This window comes from Urocitellus parryii, chromosome X, assembly GCF_045843805.1.
Source record: "Urocitellus parryii isolate mUroPar1 chromosome X, mUroPar1.hap1, whole genome shotgun sequence".
Lineage (NCBI taxonomy): Eukaryota > Metazoa > Chordata > Mammalia > Rodentia > Sciuridae > Urocitellus > Urocitellus parryii.
The window spans coordinates 10237511-10253614 of NC_135547.1; the positions used below are offsets into that span (position 1 = coordinate 10237511).

The 16104-nt window shown below is 36.1% G+C and overlaps 1 protein-coding gene across 1 annotated transcript; it reads left to right on the forward strand.

Moving 5' to 3' along the window:
• The first annotated feature begins 725 nt into the window (after nucleotides 1-725).
• Nucleotides 726-3486, forward strand: Slitrk4 (SLIT and NTRK like family member 4). The gene has a single exon (XM_026408654.2). The coding sequence runs from the start codon at nucleotides 741-743 to the stop codon at nucleotides 3252-3254; it is 2514 nt and encodes an 837-aa protein (XP_026264439.1). The 5' UTR covers nucleotides 726-740; the 3' UTR covers nucleotides 3255-3486.
• The last annotated feature ends 12618 nt before the right edge of the window (nucleotides 3487-16104 follow it).

The following is a 16104-nucleotide window of genomic DNA, read 5'->3' on the forward strand; positions in this document are numbered from 1 at the left end:
CTAGATGCTATTTATTTTATTCACCTGAAAACAAAATTTGGCCATACCCTACTCAGTTGTTTTTCTAGAACCCACAGGGTCATCTGTGTTTTTGGAGGTAGCAGTGTATAAGAGTGAACTGATTAATGGCAGCCTGCTTACCTATGAGCTGAAGCTCAGGCATATCTTTTTGCAGGGCAAATTCTACATAGGACTTTTAAGCAATCCAGTCCTTCTATTGCCACCTTCCTTTGCAACCTGGGCCCTAATATGGCTCTGCTCAGCTTCTCTATCTAACACAAGCCTAGAGTTTAGATATCCACTAATTGCAGTGCCTTTGTGGTGCAAAGGACGTGGTATACTTCATGATCTAGGGGATGGCTATTTGAGTTGTAAATAGGAAGGGCAGGGTTTGGTAGGTCAAGTAAAAAAGAAATTCAGATTGTTAAGATGTAAGTATGATTAATAATCTCCTTTTCTGTTGTTTGTTGTGTACACAGCACATGTAAATTTTATATAAACTACATGTATGGAAATAAAATATGTGGCAATTTTGGTGACCGTTGTTCAACTGAGTGCAAATATTTGGAGTTTTGGGTGCTTTAAAAAAATACAAGGTAGTAGTTATAGCCATGTGCTCACTATAATATGATTTAAACAAAAATTTTCAAGTAATGACCATTGAAAAAATGTTTTCTTTTTATTTTTTAGATTATTTATCTTTATTCAGAAGCATAAAGTTCTTTGCTGATTGCAAGAAGATGTTTCTTTGGCTCTTTCTGATTTTGTCAGCACTGATTTCTTCGGCAAATGCAGATTCTGACATATCGGTGGAAATTTGCAATGTGTGCTCCTGCGTGTCAGTTGAGAATGTGCTCTATGTCAACTGTGAGAAGGTTTCAGTCTACAGACCAAATCAGCTGAAACCACCTTGGTCTAATTTTTATCACCTCAACTTCCAAAACAATTTTTTAAATATCCTCTATCCAAATACATTCTTGAATTTTTCACACGCAGTATCCCTGCATCTGGGAAATAATAAACTGCAGAACATTGAGGGAGGAGCCTTTCTTGGGCTCAGTGCATTAAAGCAGTTGCACTTGAACAACAATGAATTAAAGATTCTCCGAGCTGACACTTTCCTTGGCATAGAGAACTTGGAGTATCTCCAGGCTGACTACAATTTAATCAAGTATATTGAACGAGGAGCCTTCAATAAGCTCCACAAACTGAAAGTTCTCATTCTTAATGACAATCTGATTTCATTCCTTCCTGATAATATTTTCCGATTCGCATCTTTGACCCATCTGGATATACGAGGGAATAGAATCCAGAAGCTCCCCTATATTGGAGTTCTGGAACACATTGGCCGTGTTGTTGAACTGCAACTGGAAGATAACCCTTGGAACTGTAGCTGTGATTTGTTGCCTTTAAAAGCTTGGCTGGAGAACATGCCATATAACATTTACATAGGAGAAGCTATCTGTGAAACTCCTAGCGACTTATACGGAAGGCTGTTAAAAGAAACCAACAAACAAGAGTTATGCCCCATGGGCACAGGCAGTGATTTTGATGTGCGTATCCTGCCTCCATCTCAACTGGAAAATGGCTACACCACTCCCAATGGTCACACAACACAGACATCCTTGCACAGATTAGTGACCAAGCCACCAAAAACGACAAATCCTTCCAAGATCTCTGGAATCGTGGCAGGCAAAGCCCTCTCCAACCGCAATCTCAGTCAGATTGTGTCTTACCAAACAAGGGTGCCTCCTCTAACACCTTGCCCGACGCCTTGCTTTTGCAAAACACATCCTTCAGACTTGGGACTGAGCGTGAACTGCCAGGAGAAAAATATACAGTCCATGTCTGAACTGATACCAAAACCTTTAAATGCCAAGAAATTGCATGTCAATGGCAATAGCATCAAAGATGTGGACATCTCAGACTTCACTGAGTTCGAAGGACTGGATTTGCTCCATTTAGGCAGCAATCAGATTACAATGATCAAAGGAGATGTATTCCACAATCTTACTAATTTACGCAGGTTGTATCTCAATGGCAATCAGATTGAAAGACTCTATCCGGAAATATTTTCAGGCCTTCATAACCTGCAGTATCTGTATTTGGAATACAATCTGATTAAGGAAATCTTAGCAGGCACCTTTGACTCCATGCCAAATTTGCAGTTACTGTATTTAAATAATAATCTCTTAAAGAGCCTGCCTGTTTACATTTTTTCTGGAGCACCCCTTGCTAGACTGAATCTGAGGAACAACAAATTCATGTACCTCCCTGTCAGTGGGGTCCTCGATCAACTTCAGTCTCTCACACAGATTGACTTGGAGGGCAACCCATGGGACTGCACTTGTGACTTGGTGGCATTAAAGCTGTGGCTGGAGAAGCTGAATGATGGAATTGTTGTGAAAGAACTGAAATGTGAGACACCTGTTCAGTTTGCCAATATTGAACTGAAGTCCCTCAAAAATGAAATCTTATGTCCCAAACTTTTAAACAAGCCATCTGCACCATTTACAAGCCCTGCACCTGCTATTACATTCACCACTCCATTGGGTCCCATTCGAAGTCCTCCTGGTGGCCCCGTGCCTCTATCTATTTTAATCTTAAGTATCTTAGTGGTCCTCATTTTAACTGTTTTTGTTGCTTTTTGCCTTCTTGTTTTTGTGCTGCGACGCAACAAGAAACCTACCGTGAAACACGAAGGGCTGGGGAATCCTGAGTGTGGCTCCATGCAGCTGCAGCTAAGGAAGCATGACCACAAAACCAATAAAAAGGATGGACTGAGCACAGAAGCTTTCATTCCACAAACTATAGAACAGATGAGCAAGAGCCACACCTGTGGCTTGAAAGAGTCAGAAACCGGGTTCATGTTTTCAGATCCTCCGGGACAGAAAGTCATTATGCGAAATGTTGCCGACAAGGAGAAAGATTTATTACATGTGGATACCAGGAAGAGACTGAGCACAATTGATGAGCTGGATGAATTATTCCCTAGCAGGGATTCCAATGTATTTATTCAAAATTTTCTTGAAAGCAAAAAGGAGTATAATAGCATAGGTGTCAGTGGCTTTGAGATCCGCTATCCAGAAAAACAACAAGATAAAAAAAACAAGAAGTCCCTGATAGGTGGCAACCACAGTAAAATCGTTGTGGAACAAAGGAAGAGTGAGTATTTTGAACTGAAGGCGAAACTTCAGAGTTCCCCTGACTACCTACAAGTCCTTGAGGAGCAAACAGCTTTGAACAAGATATAGGTCATGCAATCTAACTTCATACAGAGGACATTTATTTAATGATGAAAGTGCCTTTTGTTGACTCCTAATTTCCAAATACTATATTATCAATAGGCATAGAGGCAGGTGTTTCCAAGGGTGTCTCATTAACTGTAGCTGCAAAGATGTGTCAAGTAGAAGAGACTTTCCTTAATAGATTTTACTACATAAAACCTATACTGTGGAGTCCTGTGGGGATACTGCAAACTCTATTGCCAAAGGGATGCTTTATACACAAAATACACTGAATTTAACCTCAAGAGGCAAATCCGTTTTGTACCCCAATGCAAAACCTTCGTCTCTTTGTGCTTTGTAAAGCAAACTCAAGAAAACTGGTACCAGTGTTTGTACCTCAACTGGGTCCTTCATCTTGCACGTAGATTAAGTTGGTGGAACTGGAATAATCCTTTTGATTTGTGGCATTGTAACAACTCTGTGTAAAGATTATCTGAAAAGTGTAAAAAAAAATAGCATGCAAAGAGAGAACACTCGATAGTATTTGTAAATTGGTAATCTTTATGGCCTGCATCTTGAAACCACTGGATTTATAATGTTAAATTGTGCAAATACTTGTTTAAAATATACCATGCATTACATAACTATAAAATAAATTTGAACACACTAAGCATTACCTGTCTATACATAAAAACCTAAAAGTGAAAAAAAAATCAACACGAGTTCCATAGCATTTGTGGTGATCTGAAGAAATACATGATGTTTATCAGAATTAAACGTGGCTCAAATTAAACTAACACTAGAGTTTGTTCTCAGTTATGTGAAATACCCACAATCCTTAAAGGTTGTCCCAAATTAGCAAAGTGCTTACCGTGTGAGCGCACCCAAAGCTATTTTTGTAACATAATTCATATTTATGAAGTACTTTGTATACTAAATAGGAAAGTATGTACTCCTTAATATGTATTTAATATGCTTGACTTGTTTTCCTGATCACGGTGAATTTATCAGTAAGTATAAATTTAGATAGTAAACTATACTAAACTGAAACTGAAGGTAATGTGTACAGAAATATTTTGGACTTTGTGATCAGGTAAAATTTAAAAACAGAAAAAGCAAAAAAAAAACATACAAAAAAAAGAAACAAAAATACAAAAAAAAAATCCAGTTCTGTGCTATTCTTGTGAATTTAGCATATTATCTTCAGATTTGTTACCAATTGTGCATTTTAAAATAGGTTCCTTAGTTTTATAGTATTATGTCTGGGGCAGTTGTTATTTGCCATCAGTTGTCTTGCTTTTCAGGATTCTATGAGCTTAATTCAAATAATTTTCACTGCAAATATTTTAAAAAATTAATGACTAAGGTTAATAATATCGTATGCATCAGTATCCTGTTCTTTCATCATTCTGACTACTGTCAGATAATTTAGTAGAACTGTAAACATCTTGGTAAGCTCGGCTGTCAAAGCCACACTGTAAATGCTTGCATTGGTCTCAGATGAGTTCACAGTCTGCAACTGCAACTGATATGCCCCCAAGTTTTATTGTAATGTTAAGTTCTATGTAAAAATTGGTGAAAGGAATGAAGTATTTAATAAGAGGGGATATTGAAGATTTTTAGGAGCTCTTAATTGGCAAAGTGATATCCAGAAACACATTGCCTTCTTGGCCTGTGTGTGTGTGTGTGTGTGTGTGTGTGTACGCCTGTATGTTTGTGTTTGTATCCATCTCTTATGAATTACTATATTAATCAGAAATATACCAAGAAGGTGAACATAGTCATTCTTCATGAATTTCAGATGTTTTGGTGCAGCTTCCAAAATGATATTATGGCTAAAGTTATAACAGCAATCCCTCTGTTAAGCATTAATTTCAGGGCTTTATGTGTTTGTTCTAAGATATAAAAACAAACAAAAAATTAGCGTTCATGGAGGTAGGTGTGTCTGTGTGTGTATTTGTGTGTGTATGTGTGTGTATTTGGATATATATTCACACATATAGATAATTCGGAGATTTTTTTAATAGGAAAAAATTCTCCATATGTATGTGCTGGTGCTCTTAAAACTTTAATGTGTAATTTTAATTTTCATGACAATGTCTGTGAAAACTTTATATGAATATAAAAAAATACGAACAAATAATTGCTTTCTGATCTCAAAAGAAATGATAAGACATGTGCTCAACAGCTTGTTTTCATCTGCAATTTCATAAGGACTTTTAATATGCCATTACCATGCATGCATGCATCCATGGATTAAAGGGCTCCTAATGCGTACTGACAGGGTAGAGATGCAAAGGCTTCAAAGGAAGTGTTTTAGTTTATCCTGTCAATAAAGTATGGATTGAGGAATCTTAAATAGACACTTATGGGAGGAACCAGAGAACTCCCTCCATGATCTGGAGATAATAGGTCATTGGGATGATGCCTTTTATTCAGTGTGGTGGTGTTTTGAAGATATTTCAAGGTTTCTGCAGAATTGTCAATGGCAAGATTACCTGCCACCATCTCAAAGCTTGCTGTAGTATATTGGCTATTTCATACTCCTGCTGAAAGGTATAAATGTTCAAAGTGTTTTTTTTTAAAGTAACTTAATTGTGGTTATTTGGAGGTTCTAATTGTAAATGAAAGTAACAAATCCTTGGTTAAGGCTGATATACTTTCCTTAACTAAAGTCATTGTGCCTACATTATACAGTGTGTACTATTTTGCACCTGTCTCTCATTAGTTCTACTTGTACATTTTATGATAATGTAGTTAGGTATAAGTTCTGAGTTGAGTACAAGAGCAGTTAAAATACTGTATCTACATTTTGTTGGCTTCAACTATAACCTTGATGTTAGTTTAACCCCTTGAGGTATGACATGTACATTGGTACAGCATTTTTAGTAGAACTTTGATTCAAATCTTGAAAATCCAAGAAGTGTTCATTTCTAATGTGTTCTGACACATCATGGGCTTCTTGGCATTATATTCATGTGTATGGACTGTGTTAGAACAGTTGCAAATAAAACTAGATCCTATGAAATTAATGAAGGGGTTGAGATAATATATTGTGTCCGTGTAAGATAAATCAAGTTTTAAATTATTTTTTTATGAAATCAATAAAGATGATTCAATTCTTTAAAATTAAATCTTTGTGTAATTTTATGAGAAAGCAGCTATTAAAGTAAAGTGACTCAAGTCTATAAGGGAATTTATATTCTATATTTAGTTTTCCACTCTGAATAAATAAAGTGAATAATATATTAATTAGAAAATCAGTTAAGACCATCTTTATTTTGTTGCTTTTTTAAACATTTAATTTTCTTAAGCCACAAAGATGCATAAATTATACAGGGCCTGGCTTCATGAATAACATCAACAGGTATTTCATAAATAACAGATTACATTTAGAAATGTATGGCGATAATACTAATCTATAATATCTTTTGCATGACCTTAACATTGACATTGTACAAAATGAGCACAGTTTTATTTTGCTTGTTTTATTTTTTGTTTTGGTTTTTTTTTTTAATTATCGCATCCAAAGAGTTGGGGAGAAAATATATTAAGAATGTATTTATAATCAATATTTTGAAATAAACTAAAGAAAACACATTGTACCCTGATTTGATTATTAGTGTTTTAGATTAGTTTGTAAAAAAAATATTCAAGTAATTCTACAAAAATCTAATGTAATTCACAGAAAGGAACGGTTTTAAGGACTTTTGTTTGGTTTTAATTGCATCAAGGTATTAGAAAGACTTTACTAAATGCCACTTTTATGAAAGTATTAATAAAATTGTTTGCTACAATGGTATTTCTGAAGCCACAGTGTGCTTGCGCTCTCTCTATATACATATTTTTTCATTATTTTTCAGAAGATATAGAACAGTAGCACTCAGTCACAGCACTCAGATTTGAAAGTAAGATATATAGCTTTTAGAATATGGTTTGTAATCCAACTTATTTATTAAATCTTTGTTAAAAGATGCTTTCCTTACAAACATCTTGGTAATTTGTGTTCCTTCCCACTGACATCCCCTTTGGAAAAGTCAGAGAGAGCCAAAATCAACATGCTTTGATTCTTGCCCATTTTCATTCATCAGTTGGAATCTGACATAACTTCAGATAAGCAAATATTAGTATTTGATCCTAACTATCTACTCAGTTGTAATAGAGCTACAGAACCTCTGTGTATCATAACCAGCTTGACTGATTGCAGGTTACTTACCTGTTTATGGGTGACTTTTGATTTTTAAAGTTATTTTTTGGGGGGGTCACTTTGAAGATAATCAGAATTATCAATCCATCACTTTATGAAGATATTGTGGTTGCAGAAAATGAACCAATTACCTTATGACTAATTTGAGGGCACAGAAGAATATAAACAGACAGTATTGACCACTAAATGGGATTAAGGCATGTGTACTTCATGGAGAAGTAAAGATGGGAACAGAGAGCGAAAATAAAATAAGATTGCTATGGCCTTACATCTATGCATAGCTGTGCTGAAGGCATGAAAAGTATAGATAACGTGTATAAGTACTTTTGGACTAAATGTCTTGTGCATCACAGGAGATACATGGCAGGATTGTGTTATTTTAGTTTGTTTTTTATGAGAATTGAGCACAGGGCTTTGGGTGTCAGCCAGTCTGTTATGTAGACAAGTGGCATCAAATCAAGAGTTGACTTCATTTCCATTGCTCATTCAATTAGTCACTATAGTCAGATGGGCTGAACTAAAATATCCTGTTTGTGGTGTCACTTACTGAGAATAACTAGCGATTATATATCAAGTTTACCTGATTATCATTAATCCTCAAAATTCAGACTTCCTGTGGAATCTGTCTTGTTGAAATAAAAGCAAATAGGAGGACAAAAGACTTTTAAAAGCTTATTTTATTGAAACTTCCCTTTATCTAACTTTGAAATTTATTTATTTACTATTTTTTTCATTTTAATTTAGTTTCCACTAGTTGATATGATTGCATTTTAGAAGGGAAAATTAAAAAAGGGAAACTCTATCTTCTATCACATAAAATAATATGAGTTTATCATTTTTTTAAAAAAATATTTTAATTTATTGTTTCTGTGTCTGCAGAAGGAAAAAACAGTGGGGCTCTAAGACATTTGAATACTTTGGGTCAAAATAATTGCTATTAAGGATGAAAAGATTTGAACTTCTCATTACATGATAATTACTAGATTCACTGACTATAAAACATAGAACCAAGAGAGGATTACTCAATCCTTGGCTTTAGTTTACTTCTGTAGATACTGCCTAGATAAGAATAGAAGTTCTGCTTACTCCATTAATCCAGCAAAAATGAGAAATAGTCTTACTTTAAAAAGTTCATGAATGTCCCCTTCAGAAAGATAAATTGAATACATAATGAATAAACATATGTTATTCATTTTAATTTACTTGCAGAAAGAAGATAGTCTTTTAAAATTTCTGAACAATATACTTACTTCTCTTAGTTGGCAACTCAAAAATACTAGTTCGTGTCAGATGCTGCTGGTTAGCAGCCTAAGGTAGCCATGTTGTGCTGTGGATATTGCTCATGGAAACGTTTGAAAAAATCAGTAAGCTCTGTTCTCCCTACTAAGAATTGCAATGTATATTTCCATCCTTGTTTCATGTAAATTGAACCATTGTGCTAAAATTCTGGAGTTGGTATGCAGTAACTTTAATGCTGTTTTCACAAATAAAAGTCTTTTCTTATAGGTCACATTTGTAGCCATTCAGTGTGTTTATTAGTGTGAAATTAGTGAAACTCAAGTTCAAAAAGAAATGGAAATAATCTGTTTTATAACTGATGCAATTATTATATTAGTTTATCTGGATAAGCAAGCTCTATCTATGCACACACATGTACCCACACCCAGAATGAACAACACATACAAACAGTGAATTATCCACAAATGGAAATAGATACTTGATCTTAGCAATTAAAATGTTTCTGCCTTTACTTACCTACATATTTCATGTCAAATTAGATATTATGGCAGATAATTGTTCTAAATTTTGCTTTCACTTTAAATTGAAACTTGACCACTGTGTCATATACAGCATCAATTAGGCCCAATTTGTCTCTCAGGAGTTCCTTGGGTTTCAGTATTGTCTACTATCATGAGAGTCAAGTTTGCTATTCCTTATTTGTTAACTTCATCACCATCTTCCTCAATCTGTAACCTTACTAAATAAATGTTGCTGTATGCTACCCAGGAAACCAACAATGGTGCAAATCAATTCTGTTATTACCATTCACAAACATTATTCAGAGCACCATGTAGAAGCATCTAAAGCCAAAGCAAGGAGACCCTCTGTGAGGATTTGATTAGAAATTACTGCAACATTCAAGTTTTCTTAATAAAAGAAGGAATAGTTGGTTGAAAATTATACCTAAAGAACCTGAAACCAAAGTTAGGATTGGGGAGAATAAGAACAAAGGAATATGCAGAGAAAAAAAATGTTTACTTATTAGCTAAAAATCCAGTTGCTGAGCAATTATGGTAAAATATATGAAATCTTAGACGTCTTTCTCATTCTTAATCCTTTATTTACTTTAATTGGATATAAAGCCCAGACTAGTGTCAATATGGCAGTAGTAATTTATGGGTTTTTTGTATTTATTTATTTATTTTACAGAATTTGCAGGTCAAATAACACGAATAGTTAGTTTTTCAGCCCCCATGGAATTTTTTCCCTTGGTTGACTGATATCATTATTTGACTGGCTGTCAGAGTCTTCTGATACTGCTTTAGCTGTTAAAATGATGATAAGCAGTATTTTTGTTTAATGAGCATAAGAAGTAAGACATGCATAATACACATAAAGTACTTTGATAGGGAGCAAAATAAATCAGTACAAACATTTGGATTCCCAATCCTGTGGTAAAATGCTGGTAGGCCTTCTTGTTTTTTTTCAGAAATTGTAGTTCAGCAAAAATTATTAAGTGCCTATTTCAGAAGCTATTTCCTACATGAACCCCCAGGAAACCGTGTATCTGCCATGGATCCCCTTGCTCCATAGCAGGATATGTCATACTTGCCAAGTCTTCCCTGCTGGAAATTCTTCTCTTCTGATGTTACAAACAGCCAGCACTATCTATGGCATGGACTAGCTTAGGGAGAATTTTTCACTGTGGTTTTGTTGGTGGCAATATGTAGAAAAATCCACAATTCTAAGTCCCAGCCAGTATTCACCATTGTAATATAACCACACTAGAGAGCATTTTGGTTGTGTATATTTTTCACATTGCGTCTTAGGTTTTGCTCATCAGTTCCCCTTTAGCCCACAGAGGCTAGTAGTAGTCATTTTATTCATCATTCTCCTCCAAAGTAGAAACTACCTTCTATCCTGGAAACTTTAAGTTATTTAAAAGAAAAAAATAATCATCACACTCCTCTCCACCCATTTCCTTCTATAACTTCTAGAAATACAGAAAATTAATGTAGCAGATAATGGATTTAAATGGAAGTCCTGCTGACATAGAAATAATTATAAGAAGATAGAGTGAGGTATCAGGGAAAGAAAGGCAATTTTTGGAAGATATTTCTTGTATTTTAGATTTCCTTTCCCAACATTAGAGTTTCATGTCTTACCTCATGAACTGCATCCAGAGAAACCAGTTTATACTCTTGAATCTCTGCAGTAACTACAGATGTATATTATTGCTGACATGTTGGTCAGGTTTACCATGTGTTGTCATAAACATGGCTGTTATTTTCTCCTTTCATTCTCTACTTCAGAAAATATTCATTTGCTCAGATTTGGCACAGCTGCTGAAATGCTGCTGTATCAATTCTCACCATGAAATTTCACAAAGCATTTTTTTCTATATGTAACTAAGCAGTTACACAGAATCGTGTATTGCAAACTAAATAAAAACCATCAGAATTAAAAGGAGAACTAGTGAGCTCTTAAGAAAAGACAGCTTTACAGAACCAAAATGAAGGCATTTTATTAAAATTGCACCATAGTCAACAACCTCCCTTTAAACTTGCTGGCTTTTTATAGGCTTCAATGTATGCATCATCAGGGAAGTAGGATCAGCTCATATGCAGCATTTCCACACTTTGTTTCATCTTCTTGGTTGCCTAATTGGTTCTGCAGTGTAAAATGTGATTATTTAATGCCCAATGCATATATGATTTTATTTGGTTACTAATGTATAAATGCATTGGAGAAAGCTCTTTCTATAACTGAATGAGACTTCACTAAATGGATTTATATCATCTTAATCATTACCAGAACAGAGGTAAAATAAGTACCTATTGGTGAATAGTAATCTTCAGTGTTTAAGGACCATCACAGAAGATGGAGTATATGTACTCATTCAATTTTGGAATCAAGTCATGTGGTCCCAATCCCTTGTTTTTCAAAGAGAAACTGGGGCTGAAAAGGGGAAAGTGACTTACCTAAGGTCACATAATACATTATGGCCACTCTAGTGTAGGATCTGACTGTCACATAGTAATTTTATTTTCATTGTAGTACTCTGTTTGGAAGTTTCAGGGAGGAGAAAGAGGATCTGTGCGTAAGGTTACAAGGAGACTTTCCATTGCAGAATAAGGACATTTTCCATAAGGTTTTAGAGAAGCCTATAACTTGAATGAACTAGATATAAAATGTAGGCTTCTTTAATCATGGCAGGGTCTAAATTGAGAGTCCATCTAACAAGGAAGATGGATATCAATCAAGAAAATGTATTTGAATGCAAGCTTGGATGAGATGATCTTGGAGTACATTTTTAATGCTAAGATACTAAGGATTCTCTGATGTAAATACTAAAATCATTCAATACAAACTATCATATGTGTTTTGCCCTCAATGTTTGAATACTTGATCTATTGTATTTATTTACTAACAGGTGATATCCACTACATTTTAATATTACAAATCAATAACTCCAAAACACTAGTTAGATATTAGGTTTCATGTTAGATGAGCAATATAGTAAAATTCACCCTGATTTATAACATTTTTAAGTGTCAACATTCCAAAAAAAAAGACTCACTCATGTTTAATTTTTTATAAAGGAGAAAAAACAACTACCTTTGTACATTGCACTGAAGATGGCACTCTAGTAACAACCTCACACTAGAAAGGATAAGGCATGCTTGTATTTATTATTTCAATCCTCAGTTTCAACATGGGGGTGATTTCTTGAGCCTGGCAAACAAATAACAAAGCTTAGTTTATTGCATTATCATCTTCACTAATTGGAATTAGGTCTTTTTATTATTTACCCTCAATTATTTAGGGTTGAAATTTATTTTAAGAGAATTTTATGTTAGTTTTAAGCCCAACAAACTACTTAAGAATCCACCTGAAAATGAACTATGAAAAAGGATATTCTCATAAATATTTATTTGAATTTCATTTCACAGAGACAGAAAGTTTTCTTAAAAGGGAAATGAAAGAAAAAATATCAGACTCAAGTGTTCTTATTTGTTAGCTTGCTTTGAGGGCTCTGCCCTGCCTCTATCTTCCTCTCACATGCCCACTGATGATACCACTTCACCCTGCTTAATGCCTGTGCAGCCCCATAGTTCCACACTCAAACATCCTCTCTTGTGACAGTAACCACTTGCCCCCACTTCCATTAAAACTGTACTTTTGTTTAGTTTTTTCTTCCTATTTCACTTTCATATACCATATTAACATGCAGTCAACATGCATGTTAAATATGTCAGTTTTCTCTGAAATATTTGCATTTTAAGAGGATGTTAAAGAGTAAGGGAGGAGACTACATTAGTAGAATTAATGACGACCGCATTCCAGGTCCATGACATACAGTGGACTAGGAGGCAGCTGAGTCTAGCTCATATCAATGGAGAGTGATACTAACTTATACTGACTTTCAAGAAACCTCATATTAGGTCCCCTTAATGGTTTTTATTCCTTCAACCTTGTTCATATTAGACTGGGAAAAGGAAAGGTGGGTCAATCATGTAAGGTTCTCCCTTGGAAATGACATTTGAATTAAGGTCCTGAAAGAGGAGTTCAAATTATATGCTGAATATTGGGGTTGGGGAAGGCATATGAGACTGAGGAAGAAACACCAATGTAGGAATGAGCTTATTATGTGGTGCTGATGAAGTAGGCAAGAAGGAGATCAGAGGTTGACATATTTTCTGTGAAGGGAAGATAGCAACTATTGGAGATTTTGCAGACCACATTGTCTTTGTTGCAACTAGCCAATTCAGCCCTTGTATTATAAAAGGAGAGACTGTGGGGAAATGAATAGGTGTGACTGTGTTTTAATAACACTTTATTGGCAAAACAGGCTGGAAGATGAATTTGGCCTATAAGCCATAGGTGCTGACTCCAACGCTAGATCATAGAGAGCCTGGTAAAGTCTTTCATGTGCTTTGGGAAGTGAATGAAGGTTTTCAAAAGCATCGAGGTAACATGACTAGATTTGTTTAGGACGCACCTCTGGCTATTATATGGCAGCTGGACTAAATGGAGCAAGGAGCAGAGTTTAAGGAGGGAAAATAGTAAAGAAACTGGCAGTAGTACTGAAAAAAGATGATGGCAACTTAGTTAAGATAAAGAAAGTATTTGGTTGTGAGCTCTATTTTGAATGTATACTCTGCAGGACTTGTAATTAAACTGGATATGAAGATCAAGGATGACAGAGGAGTCACATATCTGTAATAATGAAGATGCTATTCTCTGAGATGAGGAACCTCAGGATAGTGGTGAGCATTGGGGGTTGACAAAAGTGTTTCATTTTGGACATGTTAAATTTGAAATGGCAAAGGGTCTTCAGTTGTCAGTTAGGTGACTGAATTTGTTGGACAGGAGCTCCTAGGAGCCAATTAGGCAAGAGATGGAATTGAGAATCATCATTGACACTTAGGTCATGAAAGGGGGTCACAGAATGAGAAAACAATGCCCCGCAATGAGTGCAGATGCTTTAGAAATTTGTTTTTCAGTGTTATATCTGCTGTGCAACTTCTGCATCAGAATCACTTGGGGTACTCGTTAAAATCCAGAATGACTGCCCCCTCCCAGAATCTCTGTGAGCAGAGCCTACAAGTGTGTATTTTAAAGTTTCCCAGCTTTTTATTATTACATTAAATTGTGGACATCTCTGCTACTGTGATTATTTGGAAGAGAAAACTCCAAAAAAGAAAAAAAGTAAGTGGATAGGTCAAGGAGAAACCAGGAAGCTATGGGGTCCTGGGAGCTGAGAGAAAAGAGCATTACAAGAAGGAGTCAGTGACTCTCCGTGTCCAGTGTTGCTGAGAGAACTGAATGCACTCTAACCAGGCTTTTCTGGTCCCTGCTTTACTTGGATCACATACAAAACAGATGTGAGAACAGCTGTGAGACTTCATGCCATAACAGGAGACAAAATTTCAAACAAAAACTGCACAGAGAGAAGGAATTCTCTGAGAAATGACAGACAAAGATCAGGAGCAGAATACTGGGCAAAGTGGAAGCAAAAGATCAGTGCAAGGAAGACTCTGAGATTCCACAGGGGAGACATGGAAGCAGCAAAGCCAACAGCAGGAACTTACCAAGCACAGGAGGTGAAAGTAAGCACTCCACGTCAGCACTACAAGGCAACATATGTGGGCTACAGGGAAAGCTCACCCAACTCCAGTGCTTTTTGAGAGGCCTTATGTTTAGTGGTCCTGTCCCTTTAGGGATGAGGAACAAACAGGAGTCTGGAAGCTTCAGCTGTTTGCTGTGAGCTTCGAATTGTAGCAAATTCTGCCAGGAAAACTCCACTCTCACCCTACTCTGCCATAGCAACATATCCACAATAAAGTATGTGTTCTTTAAAGTCGAGTTGGTCCGTATTCATTGAATGCCTATGATGTGTTTTCTCTGAGCTGGGTGCTGAAAGAGGCAGAAGGGTTGGACTAAGTCCCAGTCCCCAGAGAGTGTATAACCTAGTGGAGATGGCAGGTATGAAAATGATTGAATAACTAGAACATTACATTCTCAATGCTGTAATATAAAGTCAATGTGCTGCATGAACAGGTGCTCAGCTATGAGAAGCAAGAAAAGCTTCAGAGTGGAGGTGCACTGGGACCTAACATTTGAAGGATTGTTTGGATTTTGATATGCAGAGAAGGAAGTTCCCATTAATAGATCTGTTAGTATAAAAGCAGAGAGTTGGGGGGTGCTTGGTGTTCTCAGGAGTCAGGGTGGTTCTGTGTGGCTGAAGCATGTTCCTTCTGAGTGATATCCTCACTATTTGTCCAACTGCATGACTCACAGGGACCTCAAGCTCAGTAATGTCAGACTGACATCATTATTCTCCCTGCACAGAACAGTCTTCTAGTCTATGACATCCTCATGATCAACCTCTCAGCTGCCTGGATGATCCAGTTAGAATTCTGCTCATCATTGTGAGTCCCTCCCTAATCTTCACCCCACATCAACAATGTCTAAGGATTCTCTCTCACATTTTTCCTTTCCATCCCATTGCCACCATATTGGGCTCTCTTGGACCTCTGCTGAAGCCACCCGGCTGCTCTCCCTGCCCTGCTGTCACACTCTCCCATTAATTTTCCACACAAATCATCCACAGTCATCTTAAACTTCAAATCACACTCAAGTCCCTTCAGCAACTTCCCACTGCCTTCAGGATAAGATAAAAATAGCTAAAAATCATTTTCCTTTGTTGAGTACTTATTACATGCCACTCACTTTTCTCAGCACTTCCCATGTATTAATTCTTTTTTCTCCATTTTTACTGTTCGCTGAACCTCAGATTGTTGTTCTTTTATTGTATATATTTAAGCTGTATGACAAGATGTTTTGATTTACTTATACATACTGAAATGGTTGCTACCATCAAGCTACTTAATCTATCCATCACCTTCAATAGTTACCTTTCTTTTCCTTTGTGGTAAGAGAGCA

Excerpts from the sequence above, each read along its gene's own strand:
- Slitrk4 (XM_026408654.2), top strand. The coding sequence starts at position 741 with ATGTTTCTTTGGCTCTTTCTGATTTTGTCAGCACTGATTTCTTCGGCA.